The sequence below is a fragment of the Erythrolamprus reginae genome, chromosome 1 (genome assembly GCF_031021105.1).
Source record: "Erythrolamprus reginae isolate rEryReg1 chromosome 1, rEryReg1.hap1, whole genome shotgun sequence".
Lineage (NCBI taxonomy): Eukaryota > Metazoa > Chordata > Lepidosauria > Squamata > Dipsadidae > Erythrolamprus > Erythrolamprus reginae.
In genome coordinates, this window is record NC_091950.1 from 297,648,116 (window position 1) to 297,668,122 (window position 20,007).

The 20,007-nt window shown below is 39.7% G+C and overlaps 1 protein-coding gene across 2 annotated transcripts in view; it reads right to left on the reverse strand.

Annotated features, from left to right (window-relative positions):
• SCML4 (Scm polycomb group protein like 4) overlaps window positions 1-20,007 on the reverse strand; it is a 63,333-nt gene that overhangs the window by 34,531 nt on the left and 8,795 nt on the right. For both annotated transcript variants that reach the window (XM_070739398.1, XM_070739392.1), the window contains exons 2-4: window positions 8,134-8,263; window positions 6,350-6,550; window positions 587-778 (exon numbers count right to left, since the gene is read on the reverse strand). In XM_070739398.1, the coding sequence (XP_070595499.1) occupies window positions 587-778; window positions 6,350-6,550; window positions 8,134-8,263 (523 nt within the window). The remainder of the gene's footprint in view (window positions 1-586; window positions 779-6,349; window positions 6,551-8,133; window positions 8,264-20,007) is intronic.

Consider the following 20,007-nt stretch of genomic DNA (forward strand, 5'->3'; position numbering starts at 1 on the left):
AAAAATCTACTTAAAAAACTTCCATTAACAATAATTCAACAATCAGCCTAAAAAAATTCATTGCTCAGGAGGAAGATCTAGTAACCCCAGGCCTGGTGACAAAGATGAGTTTTTAAGTTCTTTCAGAAGGCAAGGAGGTGGGAGCAGTGCGAATCTCCGGAGGGAGCTGATTCCAGAGGCCAGGGGCCCCCACAGAGAAGGCTCTTCCCCTAGGTCCCGCCAGCCAACATTGTTTGGTCGATGGGACCCTAAGGAGACCCACTCTGTGGGACCTCACCGGTATGATGGAATAGTCAAGTAGTAAATTGGAAGTAACTTAGTGGGTCACTTTTCTTCCATTCCATCATGTCTGATTCTTGGAGCCTGCCTGGATAGGTCGCTACAGTTTTCTTGGCAAGCTATTTCAGAAATGATCTGCCACTGCCTCCTTCCAGGGCTGAGAAAAAATTACCAGGTCACCCAGTTGGCTTTGTGGAAAGGACAGGACTAGAATTCACTGTCTCCTTGTTTCTAGCTTGATACGTTAACCACTACAACAACTGACCCACTCTTGGAAGATTCATATCTTTATGAATCTTGAACCTACCTGATTCCATCTGACCATTTTCGTACTCTTCTGGATTTTCAGAACTGTTATAATGTGGAAAAGGCTGATTGCTGAAAAGATTGTCGCATAATAAATTACGGCAAAGCTTTTTGAGGAATCGCAAAACGTAACCAATACTGTTCACAACTGGGAGACTCAATAGGTGCTGTTTTCCTTCAAAAGAGGCAGAAACTGATGGAGAGAGGAAAAAAATATAGATAGTTACAGCTTACAGTAGTTACAGACTTACATGCAAAACAAGCTGAAATCCCCTTGATTGAGTTCCCCATCATTGGCATAGTGAAATTAGAATAGAATAGAATAGAATTTTATTGGCCAAGTGTGATTGGACACACAAGGAATTTGTCTTGGTGCATATGCTCTCAGCATACATTTAGGGCCTATATCAGCCTAATATGACCTCCTGTCAGCACAGCCATTTTTACACTATCAAAAGTTGCTACACTATCCATTTCCTGTGTTGATTTCTGTTATTGATGTGCTGCCACTCTAAAGTTGTGGTAGGAGAATGCTTTGGGTTGGAGTTTATACTAGTAGTTTCTCAATTCTGTCAATTTTGATGGAAATAAAAAGGATGTCAGAGATCTTATAAACAGAAGTTATATTTCACCTTTGCGACATTGAACTGAATTTACTACATTGAACTGAACTGGCAGATGGCCTGAATGTGTTCTACTGCAGGTTTGAAAGGAAGCTACAGCCACGCATCTCCACAATCCCCATCCCAAACACACCAACAACAGCCAAGCCTCCTACAATTGAACCCTTCCCATTGGGTTCACAACTCCTGGTGATCACAGAAAAGGAATTGCAAGATCTATTTCACATACAGAAGCCAGGATGTACCCGGACTATCATTAAGGGTTGTACCTCATGATTCTTGACCAATGTACAGTATCTTTTCTTTTATGTAAACTGAGAGCATGTGCACCAAAGACAAATTCCTTGTGTGTCCAATCACACTTGGCCAATAAAAAGATTCTATTCTATTCTATTCTATTCTATTCTACTCTACTCTATTCTATTTCTCTTCTATGTCTATTCTATTCTATTCTACTCTACTCTACTCTACTCTATTCTATTTCTCTTCTATGTCTATTCTATTCTATTCTATCAGATGCTTTGAACTGCCAGTGCATTCATTTATAATAATTCAGCCTTAGCCATACAAGAAAATAATAATTTTACCAGATATAACAACTTGGCATATTTTCAGAATTCAGCTGAAGTATTTTTTTGTATGTTTATGTTTAGCTTCTTGTTCTTTCAGCACAGGTGCAAATAGGACCAAAATGCCCAGAAGGGAAATGAAAATGGAAACAGAATATAAATAAACGTTGCGCTGTGAGATAAAGCTTAGAATTGCACAACATGACAAATCCTACGGTGAAGTAAAACAAATTTAATGAAGAAGGTAATTGTCAATATTTTTTAAAAAAAATTATTAAAGCATATTTCCATCTGTATTTTAAAAAGGATAATATAAATATTGTGATTCATTAATGTATTTCAAAATATAGTAATGAGCTGAAGAAACTTCTTGGATGAGAAGTGAAATGTCTTCAAAGAAAAAAAATAGAAAGTCCAGTTGCCTCTTGAAAAAGCACCTTTAGGTCAACTATGACCTGAATGACTGAGAATCTCCACAGACATGTATTTCAAAACTTTTATAAATACAGTATGATCAATTTTAAAGACATGAAATATGGATTAAAGCACATCAAAAAACAGAAGCTAGCATCCTAGTATTCCAGTATTGTATAATAAGTACTTAATATCTCTTAAAGAGAATGTGATCTGAGGGATAGCAGTTAGAGTGATCACTGATGATATTTTCATCAGAGTAATGTATGTATGTATGCATTTGATTTATATCTCATTTCATTATTAGTCAGAAGCTCCAAACAATGGACGCAGCATATCCTGTTCCCATTTTCCTTCAAAACAACCCTTGGAGTCAGATGTGTTGAGAGAGAATGCCCGGCCAGCGACTCACCCTCCGGCCCGGATTTGCAGCAGGGCCAGGAAGATATGGCTCTTGGCGCGGCCGCCATCTTGGATGGCTGGGATCTCGCGAGATTTCGCGAGATCCAGGCCTTGTCTGGTCATCGGCCATGGCCGATGACGTTGTCAGGCGCGGAGCCTGCCAGCCCTATAAAAAGGGCTGTGCAGGCTCGGGGCCTCCTTTTCGCCCCTGACAACGAGCAGGCGAACACCCACCCGCCCTCCCTATCTTCCAGTGTGCTACTGGGGTCGCCCTTAGGGGGTTGAATAGGAATTTTTGGCGGTCTTGGTAGTTTGCTGCAACCGTTTTTTCACCTATTCCACACTGCAGTGCGGGATGGATGGTTAGGGGGTGCTTCGCTCCCTGATTAGTTCTAATTGGCTTACCTCTGGTCATTGGGTTGGCAGGTTAGGGGCAGAAATTGGGTGGTGTTTAGCAACTGCATGTTCTCCGTTGGGCATCTTTGGGGATGATTGGCAGACTCTCTCCAAGGGCTCATGGTGCCTTTAAATCGATCTGAGCAATTGGGGAGAGCCTGCCTTTGGGTCCCGCCCATTTCAATCCCCTTTCAGGGATTGGACGGCGAGACCTCCCACATGCATGGCATGGCTGGGATACAGGTGAGGGCATTGTCCCTTCACCTGGATCACCATGGAGCTACGCCCATATGTTGCCCCGGAAGTTTTTATGTCATCATTTCTGCCCCGGAAGTAATTCAGTTGACCTCTGTGGGTCCATGTTAGGTTGAATTAAATTAATGATAATTTAATTAATAAAAATGACCCAGTTTTAAATCCAGCTCTGTGTCCACGTTGTTATTCCGCCTCTGCTGCAATGATTGGTTCAAAAGTCACCTAGTGAGTTTCTGTGGTTGAAGGTAGATAAAATAGCTGCATTTGTCACAGCAGCTGGCTGTACCTGCATGAACCTAGCTTACATCAATAAGCTGAACAGAGTAATAGCTGATTACTGCTGTACTACCAGGATACTATCAAGAAATCCAAGGATTATAAGATAGATCAATCAGGAAAGAGAACGAAAATTACTTTTTCCTATAGTCACAAGGAGACAAATTCAAGACTTTACCTTAAGCAATGGCACATTATAAATGTGGAATTACTTAATTATTCACTGTCACAGACAAATAGGCACAGGCACAGAAACAAATTGAACAGTGAAATCAGGTGGATTGGAAATGCAAGAAATACTGAATTTGTTTATATGTTTGCTGCATGACAACTCAAAGTGGAGACGAATTTCCATTGTTGAACAGGTTTTTCAGATTTTGTTCTGCTTATTCATTTATTAAATTTATATGCCACCTGTTGTGTTTGGGCCTGGGCCAGCCGTTGCTCCCACAGATGGGAGAGATGTGGCACAAAGTGAGTGCGAAAGCCTGGCTGACAGCCAGGAAGACGTGGCAGACAGCCAGGAGGATGAGGCCACTGGTTCGCAGGACTCAGCAGACAGCCCAGGGGATTTGGCATGCAGTCCCTCAGACAGTCTTTCGTCCTTGGATTCCTCTGCAGCACAATTCATAGACATGCGTAGCAGAAGAGTGATGCAAAGGAGGGATCAATTGAAGGATTATTACAAGTCATCAGAGTAGCACCTGGGTTGGGTGTGGTTCTTATACTGAGGGCTGGATGTGGTTCCCTTAATGAGGGCTAAAGGTATAAAAGGGAACAGAGGCACAAGGCAAACTGTGGCTGTTTATCTGTGTTATTTTGTGGTTCCTGCTCTGAAGTTTCTGTTCCGTGCCTTTGGAGTTTTCAACCCAGCTTTTTCAGACACGTGGGAGATGAAACCTCTGGGACTTGCTGTTTACTCCAAAGATTCAAAAGTACTCCTGAAACGTCTTTGCTCATTCCAGGTTGTCTTTGTTTGCTTTTTCCTGTGTTTTTGTATGCGGCTGAAGTAAGCCTTGCACTATCATTGTTTCCTGACACTAAGGACTGTTTTGAGTAACCCTTTTTTGTTTGTTTAATACAAGTTTGCTGATTAGAAGAGCACGTGTGTGTTTGATTTCTTTTCCTTGGATTGTTACACATTGCCTGAGCTCAGTCAGGAAGAATACCACCCATCTCTCTTAAAGATGATCCTAGAAGAGGGGTTTCCAAGCTTAGCAACTTTATGATTTGTAGACTTCAACTCCCAGAATTCTTCAGCCAGCTGTTCTAGGCAACTTAAAACCAAACCAGACTTTCTCTTTTTTTAAAAAAAATTATTAGACAGTGTTTTTTAAAACAGAAAATAAATCTTCTTTTCAACATTTTTGCATCAGTATACTGTTCATTTCCTACACCATCTTTTTCTCTTACTTCAATTTTCCCCATGTACATATAATTCTAATGTTAATTTATAAGCACAGAGATAACAATGTACTCAATTTCAATTATATATTCTGTATCCATTCCTTTTTCATTTATTTATTGCTACCTTTCAACTCCTTATCCTTTATCCCTCTTCTCTAACCATTCATACCATTTCTCCCATATTTTATAATATTCTGTTTCCTCTTTTTCTTCTTGTATTTCTTTTGTAAGTTTCTCCATCTCTGCACACTCCAAAACTTTTCTAATCAAATTTTCTTCCATCAGTATATTATTATTTTCCCAATTTTGTGCATATATTATCCTTGCCACTATTATTACATGTATAATTAAATATTGTAAATAAATAAATATTCTTTTCTCATAGGTCTTGGGGAGTATTCCTAATAAAAATATTTCAGGCTTCATCTCCATTTTCTATTTGGTTATCTCTTCTAATTGTGTTCTAATTTTACTCCAATACTGCTTTGCTTTGGGGCATATGTGGTAATATGTTCCCTGATTTTGTTTACATTTCCAACAGGTTGATAGGATATTAGGGAACATTTTAGCCAATCTCGCCCCTGAAAAAGAATAGAATAGAATTCTTTATTGGCCAAGTGTGATTGGATACACAAAGAATTTGTCTTGGTGCATATGCTCTCAGCGTACATAAAAGAAACATAGAAACATAGAAGACTGACGGCAGAAAAAACCTCATGATCCATCTAGTCTGCCCTTATACTATTTTCTGTATTTTATCTTAGGATGGATATATGTTTATCCCAGGCATGTTTAAATTCAGTTACTGTGGATTTATCAACCACGTCTGCTGGAAGTTTGTTCCAAGGATCTACTACTCTTTCAGTAAAATAATATTTTCTCATGTTGCTTTTGATCTTTCCCCCAAATATAGATTTGCCAAGAATCATGTAGTACAACACTTAATGATTGTCATAGGGGGTCAGATAAGCAATGAGGAAACAATCAATATTAAGAAAAATCTTAGGATACAAGCAGCAAGTTACAGTGATACAGTCCTAAGTGGGAGAAAAAGAAGGTGATAGGAATGATGAGGAAAAAAATAGTAGAAATAGAAGTGCAAACTTAGTAAAAAGTTTGAGAGTGTTGAGGGAATTATTTGTTTAGTAGAGTGATGGCGTTCGGGAAAAAACTGTTCTTCTTTCTAGTTGTCTTGATGTGCAGTGCTCTGTAAGGTGAAAGGGGCTTAAATCAGATTTTTTCAAATATGGAATTAGCTGCAGGGGAATATCATTACAGGCATAAACCAAAGCCCTACCGACTCGACTCTTAATCATTTTTATCAATGAACATTGGTTAGAGGACTATTCAAGGCCCATGACCCTGATTAGCATTCCTGAAAGCAGAAATAAGTTTACTGCAATGCACCAGTTCCAGTTTTACCTGACACAATTTCAGCGCCATAGCCCTGCTTCACAAGCGAGAAGACGGTCTTTTGCTGGTGGGCACAATCAATGCACGCCTGAACTGCCTGTTGTAGCACCATGGAAGGTCGTTCAGGTCCAAAATGATCTGGGAGTTGCTGCAGTCTCTTTCGCTCAAGGTACGGCCCTGCATTCGCTTGCTTGTTGACATAAAGGCAAACTGCAGGGAAGGAAAAAGTCGGTGTCATTGTCCAAAAGGATCTCTAAAGACTTCATAAAACATCATTTCCTTCCTGTGTCCCTGATTCGGGTGTGTAAACTGGAGATTCAGGCTTTTGCAGACCCCTCGTAATTGGCATCAGGTTGGGAAAGGCTTCAAGAGGCAACCGGGCCTTTCTGATTTTTCTTTGAAGACATTTCGCTTCTCATCCAAGAATCTTCTTTGGCTCTGAGTTGGAGCTTCTTGGATGAGAAGAAAATGTCTTCAAAGAAAAATCAGAAAGGCCCAGTTGCCTTTTAAAAAAGCTCCTTTGGAACAACCACAACCTGGATGACTGAGAATCTTGATTGACATATAGAAATATATTTGTTGATTTGTGTCCAAAGAACAGTCTACAATTCTGAAGGATTTGTCCAGTTAAAGCCGGAAATTTTAGGCTTATAGAAGGAGCTGAAAACCCTGATTCTATATAATGAAGAAAATCCTGAGTATAAAAAGTGAAAGAAAGCAAGAAATATAAATGGTTAAAATTTTATTAAATTAAGGGTTTTTTTTTAAAGTTACAATTCTTGAAAGGAGATTGTGACTCTTTCTTTATCCACGTTTCTCTAATTATTCCAGAGGTCAACATAAAGAATTTTACTGAGTCTTATACTCCACACTACTTGGGTTTAAGCTTTCAATGGATGTTTTTAGTATAAAATAGAAAATTACCTTAATCCAATTTATTATGTGGTTGCACAGATTAATAGAGTAGTTTGTAATATCAACATTGATCTTTTCTAGAACAAAAACGCTAACATTTGATGTACCAGAGGTTTTTTTCCTTTTAAAAAAGATGTTCTACAGTATGCAGGTCTATTTATGACTATGTCTTAACAGACCTGGTCTCAGTCATATTAAAACAAGACACATTATTATTGCTGCCCACAAAAGTATTAGAGTTGTCATCATTCAGAACATAGATCATCATCCTGTGACAGAAATTAGAGAGGTGACAAAGAAATTGTTACATAGCAAAGAAGATAGATGTGCAATGCTGTGGATAATAGACAATTATTATAACCATAATAAAAATGTAGTACTTGAAGTGTTAAACAGCTACTCAGACTGAACAATAAAAAGTCTCAAAGCATTTTATTCTGGATAAATAGGGGGATAATGGCAATAATAGCATCACACAGCTCTGTAAGCCACTAAAAGCCTACATAACAAAGCGGAAGATGTAAACAAAGCAGGAGAACCCATTGTAAGCACAAACGAGGGGCACAGATGGCTTTTCTAAGTTCTGATGATGAATCTATTCATGCAAAAGCACCCATATTTTACTTTCAGCCTGTGGCACAGGGTCTCTTAAATCAGGCAGTGCACAAGTTGCTTCTGCGCATCTCTTTTTCTATTATGTGCACTGCAACCAAAGGAGCAAATAATACCGAAAACAAAAATAGAGGAAAACATCAGTTTTGGAAAGACAGCTGGCAAATTAATTGATAAGCTGTCTTGGGGCTGTCAGAAGGACAGGGAGGAAAGCTTTGGATGTAAAACAAGGCTTTTCCTTTTTTGGTGGATTTGATTCCACGTACCTGTAAGGGCTTGCGGTGCTGCCGAGTTGGGAATTGTAGCTGCGTCCTGGGGGATTGAACTAATATCAGGTTCTGGGGTGCTTCTTGGTGGGGAGATTGCTAAAGGAGTCATTAGAACACGAGATTTCAGCTGGAAGACACAACAGATGTTGGTCATGAAAAAAACCCACGTATCAAATATATGTTGTTATACCACAACTTTGAGCTCTTTCAACTCCCTGAAATCTGCGTTTGGCATTCTTTTCCCTGATATAGAACATAGAACATAACAGTTGGAAGGGAGGCTTCAGAGGTCCTCTAGTCCAACCCCCTGCTCAAACAGGAGACCTTACCCTTTCAGGCAAATGGCGGTCCAAGCTCTTCTTAAAAGCCTCCAGAGATGGAGCACTCACAACTTTTGAAGGCAAGCTCTTCCATTGGTTTATTGCTCTCACTGTCAGGAAATTGCTCTTTAGTTTATTTATTTTTATTTATTTATTTTGTCCAATACACAATGAGGGTTTCAGTGGGTATATATATCTATATACACATAGTAAAATACATGATGAAGGTTATAGAGGAGATGCTCATAGTAAAATATATCTATGAAAGAATAGAAAAGAAGATATAGGAATAGAACATATCAATGAAAGAATAGAAGAAGAGATATAGGAATAGAAGAAAGGTATAGGAGATATAGGAGAGCAATAGGACAGGGGACGGAAGGCATTCTAGTGCACTTGTACTCGCCCCTTACTGACCTCTTAGGAATCTGGATAGGTCAACCGTGGATAATCTAAGGGTAAAGTGTTGGGGGTTTGGGGATGACACTACGGAGTCCTGTAATGAGTTCCACACTTCAACAACTTGGTTACTGAAGTCATACTTTTTACAGTCAAGTTTGGAGCGGTTAATATTAAGTTTAAATCTGTTGTGTGCTCTTGTGTTGTTGTGGTTGAAGCTGAAGTAGTCGCCGACAGGCAGGACATTGCAGCATGTGATTTTGTGGGCAATACTTAGATCTTGTTTAAGGCGTCTTAGTTCTAGGCTTTCTAGGCCCAGGATTGAAAGTCTAGTCTCGTAGGGTATTCTGTTTCGAGTAGAGGAGTGAAGGGCTCTTCTGGTGAAGTATCTTTGGACATTTTCAAGGGTGTTGATGTCTGAGATGCGATATGGGTTCCAAACGGATGAGCTGTATTCGAGGATGGGTCTGGCAAACGTTTTGTAAGCTCTGGAAAGTAGTGTGAGATTGCCAGAGCAGAAGCTACGTAGGATTAGGTTTACAACTCTTGAAGCCTTCTTGGCTAGTTCTAGTTTACCTCTCTCATTGGTTCCATCCATTGCTTCTTGTTTTACTTTCAGGTGCTTTGGAAAATAAGTTGGCCTCCTCTACTTTGTGGCAGCCCCTCAAATATTAGGAGACTGCTTTAATGGTGCCCCAGTCTTTCTTTTTACTAGACTATGCATACCCAATTCTTGCAATAATTCTTCATATGTTTTAACTCCATCCCCTTAATCATCTTTGTTGCTCTTTTCTGCACATTTTCTAGAGTCTCAACTTGTTTTTCATATGGTGATGACCGAAACTGGATACAGTAGTCCGAGTGTGGTCTTACCATGTCCTTATAAAATACTACTACTTCGTGTGATCTTAATTCTACCCATTGGTTAATGTAGCCTAGGATTACATTGGCTTTTTTGGATGTTGTAGCACACTGCTGACTCGAGTGTAAATGATTGTCTACTAGGATTCCAAGATCCCTTTCCGTTACTGCTATTGAGCCAAGTTTCACCTGATCTGTACTTGTACATTTGGTATTTCTTGCTAATGTGTAAAACCTCGCTTCTCTCTACATCACGAGTGTCAGACTTGATCACATCACATGATTTATCGTGACATATTGTGATATTTTTTGCCTTTGCCGGGCATGTCTGGGCATGGTCTGCGCATGATTCATGTGGCCCGCAGGCCACCAGTTTGACAGGCCTGTTCTATATTGAATTTCATTTTATTAGATAAGCTCCAAGGTTCAGCCCGGCTAAGCGTTGATTAATTTTTCTAATTAATAATTAGAGAAATATGAGGAAGATGAAGAAGACAACAAAAACAAATTGTGTTTTAAATTGCCACACACCTTATGCACAATATTACTTTAAGATGTAATTTGTCCCAGAATTTATTTCTTCCAGAATTTAGAAAAGGGGATAGTGAAGAGTCATCAAGTTTTCTATAGTCTCATTCACAATGTGTATCTTAGCTGGAAAGTATAATTAACTTTCAATTACTCTTACCAATATAATTATTTTCATATACAGTGTACTGGGATACAATTTAGCTGCTATTTTCTTTTTAATAAAATTTATTTATTTATTCAAATATAACAAAAAAGACATAAACACAACATATACATACAACATTTGGGAAACGAAAGCTTCCCCACTTTTTTTTTGAATGTTCGATCAGAGAATTTCCCTTCTTTCACATATTATTAATTCTTTTATTTGACATGTTGCTTTGCTTGAATTTTAATTATTTCTTCACTGTTCTTTCCTTTAACCAGTCATAAAGTTTCCCACATATTTTATAATAATCTGAATCTTCCTTTCCCTCTAATTTTTTGGACAACCTGCTATTAAAGGACCTACTAAAAGTAAGTTATGTAAAATCTACGTGTTCAAAGACACACTTCCTCCTTTTATAAATGTCTGTCTGGCATGATATGTGAGGACCTCCAGAAATTACTCAAAACAGAGATACTGTATCTAATTAAAAACTATATGCTTGTCATAATCCCCACACCTTTCTAGATGAAATTTCTGCAACTATATTTCCATCCTGCTGCCTCAAGTGTCAAGTATAATTAACTATCAATTATTCTTATCAATATAATTATTTTCATATATACTGAGATACAATTTAGCTGCTACTAAGGGACCTATTAAAAGTTAGTTATGTAAAATCTACACGTTCAAAGACACATTTCCCCCTTTTATAAATGTCAATCTGGCACCGTGTGGGAGCTGCAGGATTTACTCAAAACAGAGATATTGTGTCTAGTTAAAAACTATATGCTTGTCATAATCCCCACATCCTTCTAGATGAAATTTCTCTAAATATATTTCCACCAGGCTGCCACAAGTGTCAATAAATAATAGTGATAAAGCTGATATGATTAAATCCATCTGTTTTTTTCCAATAAATGCTACAAAACATATGTCTTTGTAAACAACAGGAACATTTAGCAATCTACTGAGACAGAATTGGGAACCAAATATGTAATTTATAGATGTGCATCCAAAGCCAAGATCGTATCATAAGTTAAAGCAGGATAATGCGAAACAGATTTTCATATATCTGGGATGGAGAAAATAAGTTTGAACCTACTGCAGTTTGGCAAAGACTGCCTCTGTCTCCAAATTGGAATGACCTGCTACAGGTTTTTCTTTCCTTGCTCTTAACTTCTGTTGCCATTTCCCTTTGTTGCAAGAGTATGAATGAGTTCCAGATGAGTACAAATCCCATGTCCAACTACAGCTCTAGTTCAACTGCAGTTAAGTCCAATTTGGCTCTATCATTCAGATTCTGTAGGCTGTAATCATTTAGATCTGGGGACAATGACCCTTTTATGACCTATGGACTTCAACTCCCAAAATTGTTGAGGCAGTTGAGTTTGGCTTAGGAATTCTGGGAGTTGAAGTCCACAAATCATAAAGGGGTAGTAGTTCCCCACCTCCCGTCTAGACCAGTGGTGGGTTGCTATTGGTCCAGTCTGGTTCTATGAACCAGTAACAGTGGTGGTGCTAACACAAATGGTTAGCAAGTGTGCACATGAACCAGTAGTGATGGGATTTAGAACCCATCCCTGGTCTAGACTTTACTAAAGAAATTACAGTTATACAGCAATATTGCAACCAAGGGGAACTTCCACCAAGCATGCTTTTCACTCTATTTCCACCCCCCTAATCCCTCACAAAATCCAAAATTTGCAGCTGATTTTTTTCTCCGCATCAGTTCTACCCAGCTAGAAATGCTGAGGACCACCAGAGAATGCCACATCCCTACTCTTTGAACTGCCAAATCTCCTGAAAGAATAAAAATGTATTCACCACATTCCATGTAAAAAGGAAAAAAAAGACACAACTAGTTTCCTCTCCCCCCATCCAGGTCTTCAGAGTGTGTGAATGTATATGTGCCTTTGTGTCAGTGTTAACACTTGGCAATTGTTTTGGACTAGCCTCTGCAGATTTAATAATAACAACAGAGTTGGAAGGGACCTTGGAGGTCTTCTAGTCCAACCCCCTGGTTAGGCAGGAAACCCTACACTACTTCAGACAAATAGTTATCTGTTGTGGTTGGCTCTGGCCCAGCTCCTGCCCCAGGGAATGTGGAGGTGGATGCAGGGGAAACGTCAACATGTCATAGGCCTGTGTTTTTGCCAACAGAGTCAGTTCAGAGTTTAGTTTCCTCGGACGAAGAAGAAGGTGGGAGTGACTTGGAAGAGGGGTGCTTGGCACACAGCCCAGGCAGTCAATCTCCATTATCTTCCATTGATTCGGATGAAGAGCCACGCAAGTGCAGAATTATGCGCAGAAGAGACCAAGTAAGGATATATTACAGGAGATAAGAGAGGCCACCTGTGTCTGGGTGGGGCTCCAGTAATTAGGGCTGCTGCTATAAATAGCAGTGTGTAGGTTTGGCCGTTGTGGAAGAGTATCTGATCGCAGTTCTTCAGGAATTGTGTGTTGCTGTTTTCTGGACTTTGTTGATTTTTCATGCCTTTGAAACCAAAGCAGAGCAACGTGTGTGTGTGTGTGTGTCTCACTTTGTTGGAAGAAAAAGGGGTGTGAAGTTTCTTCACAGCTGCTAGCTAAGTACTTAATGACTGCTTAAGGGAAATTGTACAGACTACCCGGTTGTTTTGGGATGAGTGCTCTTTGCAATACAAAAAGAGTGATTAGTTTATTTTGAATTTTGTAATAAAGAACATTGTTTTGAATTTTCAAATGTGTGTGTGTCTGAAATTTGTACCCTTGAATTTTTGGGAGGCTCCTACCAGAGAGCCCGGCAGAACATTATCCAACCTTTAAAAAAAAAAATTGTAAAGATTTTTTGTAAATGGTTTGCCATTGCCTCTTTACTTGGGCTGAGAGTGTGTGATTGACCCAAGATCACCCTGCTGGCTTTGAACCTACAATATTTTTTTCAGAATATATACGGATAAAAATAATACCTTTCTACATCTCTACTGAAGCTGTCCTGAAGGCGTTTTCTCAAGAGACAACTGGACTTTCAGGTTTTTCTTTGAGGATGTTTCACTTCTCATCCAAGAAGCTACTTGAATAAGAAGCAAAATGCCTTAAAAAAAACCAAAAATCCAGAAAGTCCAATTGCCTCTTGAAAAAGCACTTTTGGGACAACCATGACCTGGATGACTGAGAAGCTCCACAGACCTCTACAGAAGCTATTTTTAAGACAAATTATAATGAATGGTAGGCTAGACAAGCATTATGTAAGATTCACCCAGAGTCAAGTAACTCTCCAGAAATTGTGACTTTATATTGCTCCAAGAAGGAAATGGGGGATAAATAGTGTGAAAGAAAGTCCAACCCAGAATCTTTGTAATGGCACTTGATTTTTTTCTTAAGCTTTTTATTTGTGGGTTCCCCCCCCCCCAAATATATATTTTTAAAATATTTTCTTCATAATGCTATAAACCCACAAATCCAATCCAGAGCACTAAAGGGGGGGGGGGGCTTGTCTGATTTAAACAGACTTTCACAAAGACAATCAAAAGCAATGGAGAAGAAAATTGCATGTTAGAAGTCCTAATTTAGATCTGATGTAGAGTTTATAGAACACAGTAAATCAATAAATGAAATGACCTCTTTTGTCTGCCGAAATGAAAATCACCAGATACAAACAATCTGTCTTTACATGCTACTGCCTAACCTCATATAGGTTTTTTTTAACTTATGCAACTTTAACCCTATTTTTTTTGTCCCTTGAGTTCAACATACTCTTTCTTGCACACACACGTTCTTGTATGAGTGCACACACATAAAGAAACAAAAATACTTTCTCTAGGAAAATAACAATCCACTTAAAGTAGTATTTTATGGCAAGTCTAATCTCTCCCAAAATCTAAAATTTGCTATCTAGTGAATGGGCCATACCCAGTGAATGGTCTATCAAAGCAAAATAGATTTCCCTGGTCTGGCACTGTTCAGATGGGCTATATAGCTTTGCACTCAAAGCTATACATCCTGATGATCAAGTCAACAGGTCAATAAACTGGTGACACAGTGGTTATAATGCAGTATTGCAGGATGTCCAGTCAACGAAGCAGTGGAAGTGATGTGCCGGTGCCTGGAGGCTGTTGGGGTCCATTACCCTGGGGGGAAACTACTGACCCCCTCAGAGAGGGTCCGCAACTTGGGCGTCCTCCTTGATCCACAGCTAACATTAGAGAACCATCTTTGGGCTGTGGCGAGGGGGTGTTTGCCCAGGTTCGCCTGGTGCACCAGTTGCGGCCCTACCTGGACTGGGACTCACTGCTCACAGTCACTCATGCCCTCATCACCTCGAGGTTCGACTACTGTAACGCTGTCTACATAGGGCTACCTTTGAAAAGTGTTCGGAAACTTCAGATCGTCCAGAATGCAGCTGTGAGAGCAATCATGGGCTTTCCTAGATATGCCCATGTCACATCAACACTCCGCAGTCTGCATTGGTTGCCGATCAGTTTCCGGTCACACTTCAAAGTGTTGGTTATGACCTATAAATCCCTTCATGGCACTGGACCAGAATATCGCCAGGACTGCCTTTTGCCGCACGAATCCCAGCGACCGATTAGGTCCCACAGAGTTGGCCTTCTCCGGGTCCCGTCGTCGAAACAATGTCGTCTGGTGGGACCCAGGGGAAGAGCCTTCTCTGTGGCGGCCCTGACCCTGTAATCAGCTCCCCCCTGGAGATCAGGACTACCCCCATCCTCCTTGCCTTTCGCAAACTCCTAAAAACCCACCTCTACTGCCAGGCATGGGGAAATTGATTCCCCCGGGCCGTTCCATTTTATGTATGGTATGTATGGTTTGTTTGGGGTGTATGACTGTTTTTATATTAAGGGTTTTAACCGTTTTAGTTATTGGATTTGTACTGTGCTTTGTTGTTGTGAGCCGCTCCAAGTCTTTGGAGAGGGGCGGCATACAAATCTAATAAATAATAATAATAATAATAATAACAACAACAACAACAACAACTCACTGCTCACTGTTAGCAGCTTGATTCTGACTGGCTCAAGGTTGACTCAGCCTTCCATCTTTCTGAATTCAGTAAAATAAGAACCCAAATTGTTGGGGACAATATGCTGACTCTATAAACTGCTTAGAGAGGGCTGTAAAAGCACCATGAAGTGGTATATAAATCTAAGTTCTATTGCTAATACTTCTGGGCAGCCCCATATTAAAGCACCATCTTATTTCCTGGAATGCTGAGCTAGTCTTTGGACCTTCCCTTGGGCATGTCTGTTCCTGTATTAGGAAGAGTTACAAACAATGGTAGGTAGTGCTGAACCAGTATTGGGTTCCTATCTGGACAGTGGGGGACAACATTCCAGTAGCGAAAATGGAGCTGCGCACACAGATCCACGTGACTGGTGCATGCGTGCACACGCCCGAGCAAGATTTCACTTCTGCGCATGCGCAGAAAGCAAAATCTTGTGAGAGAACATGTGGTTGCATGAAATTTTGGCATTTTTTTGCTTCCGTGCATGAGCGAAAGCAAAAAAACTGCTGAAATCTCATGAGTGTGTGCATCCCTTCATGAGATTATGCTTCTACGCATCCGCAGCCTTCCATCTTTCTGAAGTCAGTAAAATAAGAACCCAGCCATGCGCAGAAGCAAAATCTTACATGGGCGCATGGCGTAGAGCCCACTGGTAGCGGTGGGAGCCAACAACTCTTCACTCGTCTGAACTCAATATCTGCTGGAGCATATGCATCAGGAGTGGGTTCCACTTACTTTCCCCACTGGTTTGCATCGCGATGTTACATAATACATGTGAGAAGGTTCAGAGAACAGGAATCCGACTGCCTGCACTGAGCACCAGCTTGTTCAGGAGCTCACCTCAAACACACAGTGCCAGATCTCGAACAGAAACCATCTCCCGTGTCATTAAGCCATTGAGCCACCATGTCTCTTATATTCTTGGCAATGAATAAATCATTTGTTTAGCTTTGGCCCTGAATTAAGGCATTTGGAAAATGATGCTAAGCACGCCCCCCCCCCCCCAAACATACACATGCACAAACATTTCAGTTAAATACTAGTGTCAGGACTATTCTTCCGCCACAGTGGTATTGCCTATTATGGCTCCTTTGATCATGGACTTTGAGGAGAATGAACTGGGCCCATCTGGGTATCATAGGCCAGTTTGTTTATCAGAGGAGTCAGAAAAGGAGAGTGAGGGAGGGTAAAGCCTGGGGACCCTCCAGAGGCTGCAGACCCCCCCCAGCTGTGGTAATGTTGGAATCAGATGAGGAGGGGGGATATTGTGAACCCAATGTTAAACGCTAGAGTAAGAAGAATGCAAGGGAGACAAGAGTATCTCCAGCAACGTAGATCTAGGCATTGAATATTTCTTTGCATAGCTTGTCATACAGATAATATAAAAGAGGAGGTTGATGGGAATTTCCAGTGCAGTAGTTCAACATTCCTATATTTATTTATTTATTCATTTTTTATGCCGCCCTTCTCCTTAGACTCAGGGCGGCTTACAACAGGTTAGCAATAGCACTTTTTAACAGAGCCAGCATATTGCCCCCACAATCCGGGTCCTCATTTTACCCACCTCGGAAGGATGGAAGGCTGAGTCAACCTTGAAGAGAGAGAACTAGCAGCCAAAGAGTCTTTCTCTTAAATCCTTCTGCAATCCTGCAAACCTAGTTTTGGAAGGCATTTGTGAGTTCCTGTCCATGCCGAGAATGAATGACTTGAATTTATGACTTTTTTTTGGACGCTTGTTATCAGCTGTGCCGATAACGTTGGACTTTTGGCAGTCGAACTGACATTCCTCTAATTTCATTGCCGTTTCCAGCACATTTCTTTGTAAATAGACAAATATACATAGTGACTTTACTTCCGAGTCTTCATTGGGGCTTCATTACTGCTAATTAGCTGGGCCAGATCACCTGATAATTTTAAAGCTTACAAAAATTCTCTTTGGATAACTATTACTTCAATTGTGAATCACACAGCTTACTTGACAATAAATGTAGCAGCAAATGCGAGAGCATCTGGTTTCTTCTGTGGAAAACAAATGACTGTACATATTTCTATTGGATGTTTGCTGGTGCTGGAAAGTGGGCAGGGGGAGAGGAGCAGGAATGGAGGGAAGAGATACTGTATTAACATTTTTTTATTTTTTTTATTTAAATTATAAATAGACTGCTACATACTTTCCCCCAAGGACATAGAAATCCTTCTCTTAGGTTGTTATGGGCCCATTTAGCCTTCTTTTCAACTAGATTGCCATTCCTCCATCATTGCCACTAGAAATCATTATGTCGGAGTGAAATAGACTACTTTATTAAACATGGCTCCTTCACAAAAATAGCATTAGGTATGCATAAGCAGCGTGGAGATGGTAGTGGGGAACAGACGGCTTCATAAATATGTAGATAAGGGGCAAAGTGTAATAAATCTGGATCTCCAGAGTGGTACTTGTGAAAAGCTATTTTAGCAAAACTTTGAGAGCAAAGCTCAAGATACAACCCTGTCAGGTGAGCTGAAATGTTTCCCCAAATTGAGATTAGATGAACTTGCAGCTTTAATGTGGATGGGATGGGACTCTTGATATATTTAATTTACAAATAGAACAGCAGCACAAAAGGCTACACACAATCACACCACTTGCTCCAGTCAAGAGAGAGCGCAAGGTGGCAAGCCAAAAAAATAAAAATCCAATGTGCAGCAAAACCACCAAAACGAGTGCTTTTTTTTTTGGCTTCCAGGGAGACAATGTGTGTGAACTAAAGGAAACCATGAAGGCAATGGCCAACATTCATAGTGATTATTTATTGAGCTAAACATTGGGGAAACCTTTATTCTTCAAACTAAACTTTATTTTGGGAAAACTTCATTCTTCAAACAGAGATTAGAATAGCCCCCACCCTTCTTGCCTTTCGCAAGCTCCTTAAAACCCACCTCTGTCGTCAGGCATGGGGGAATTAAGATATTCTTTCCCCCTAGGCTTCCACAATTTATGTATGGTACGTTCATATGTATGATTGGTTTTAAAATAAGGGTTTTTAGCTTCTTTAGTATTGGATTGTCGCATGTTGTTTTTACTACTGTTGTTAGCCGCCCCGAGTCTACGGAGAGGGGCGGCATACAAATCCAATAAAATGAATGAAATGAATGAAATGAATGAATAAAAAAAATATTCTGCCAAAAACCGATGTCAAAATGAGTAAACACTGATGCCTCGTATAATGGAATTGCCAAATAAATTCACAAGGAATAAGTAAAAACACCTCCTGTAAATAACACGGATACCTGTACAGTTATGAGTTACAATGCAGCACAGAAATGCAGGTCCAGAATCCGACCGTAACTGTAAACGTCTTTGCTTCACATTGTCAATTGCTTATTTTGCAAAATGTTTTTTTGTGTTCTGAGTAACCCTGATGTCAATCAAAGAGACAGGAGGCAAGAATGCATGTTGTTGGGGAAGGCACAACTTCTCCTGGACAAAACCGTGCACCCCTTTTTATTGTCATCCATTAGACATCAAGTTACATCTCATTGGATATTGGAGATACTTACAGACAGGGCCGCCATCAGGAATTTTGGGGCCCCATACAGCCTAAGTGTCTGCCCCCCCCCCCGCCATTTTAAAACTACTGCCCCCAAATCCCGTGCCATGCCCACCATGGCCACACACCCTGGGCAAGCCCTTCCCCGGCCCTCTGAGGTCAAACACAGCCCTGATGTGGCCCTCAATGAAATTGAGTTTGACACCCCTGGCCTAGAGGCTAAATCCTATGAACCAGGGCTAAGAGAACGAGTATGTTTAGCTCAACAAATAGAAAACTGAGGGGGAATATAATAGTAGTTTCCCAATCTTTAAAGGGCTGCCACAGAGCAGATGGCATCTATTTATTCCCCATGCCACCTGAAGGTAGTACAAGAAGCAACCTCACCAAGAGGAAATGCAATCTGGAAATAAGGAAAAACTTGGGACTGGGCGGCATATACAGTATATATAAATAATATATAAATATATAAATAAATAAATAAATAAATAAATATATAAATAAATAAATAAATAAATAAATAAATATATAAATATATAAATATATAAATATATAAATATATAAATATATAAATATATAAATATATAAATATATAAATATAGAAATATAGAAATATAGAAATATAGAAATATAGAAATATATAAATATATAAATATATAAATATATAAATATATAAATATATAAATAAATCCCTTCTTTTTTATTAAAAGAAATTAATAATTAAAAAATCCAAAATCCATTACTATTAAAACTAAAACAACCAGCAAAACTATTAATAAAAACAGGTGAGGGCTGGGGGTTTTTTCTGTTATTATTTAAGTGCTTTTACCATATGCTTTAAATCAAGAGTCACCTCTCTCTTTCCTGTCATTCTCTGCCTCAATCATTTTCTCATTTCTCTTTTTTCTCCCCTTTATTCTATCATTTCTCTCTCTCTCTTCCTTCCTCTCTTCTCTCTCTCTCTTTCTTCCCCTCTCTCTCTCTCTTCCTTCCTCTCATCTCTCTTTCTTTCTCTTTCTCTATCTTGCTTTCTTCCTCTCTCTCACTCTCTTCCTCTCTCATCTCTTTCTTTCTCTCTCTTTC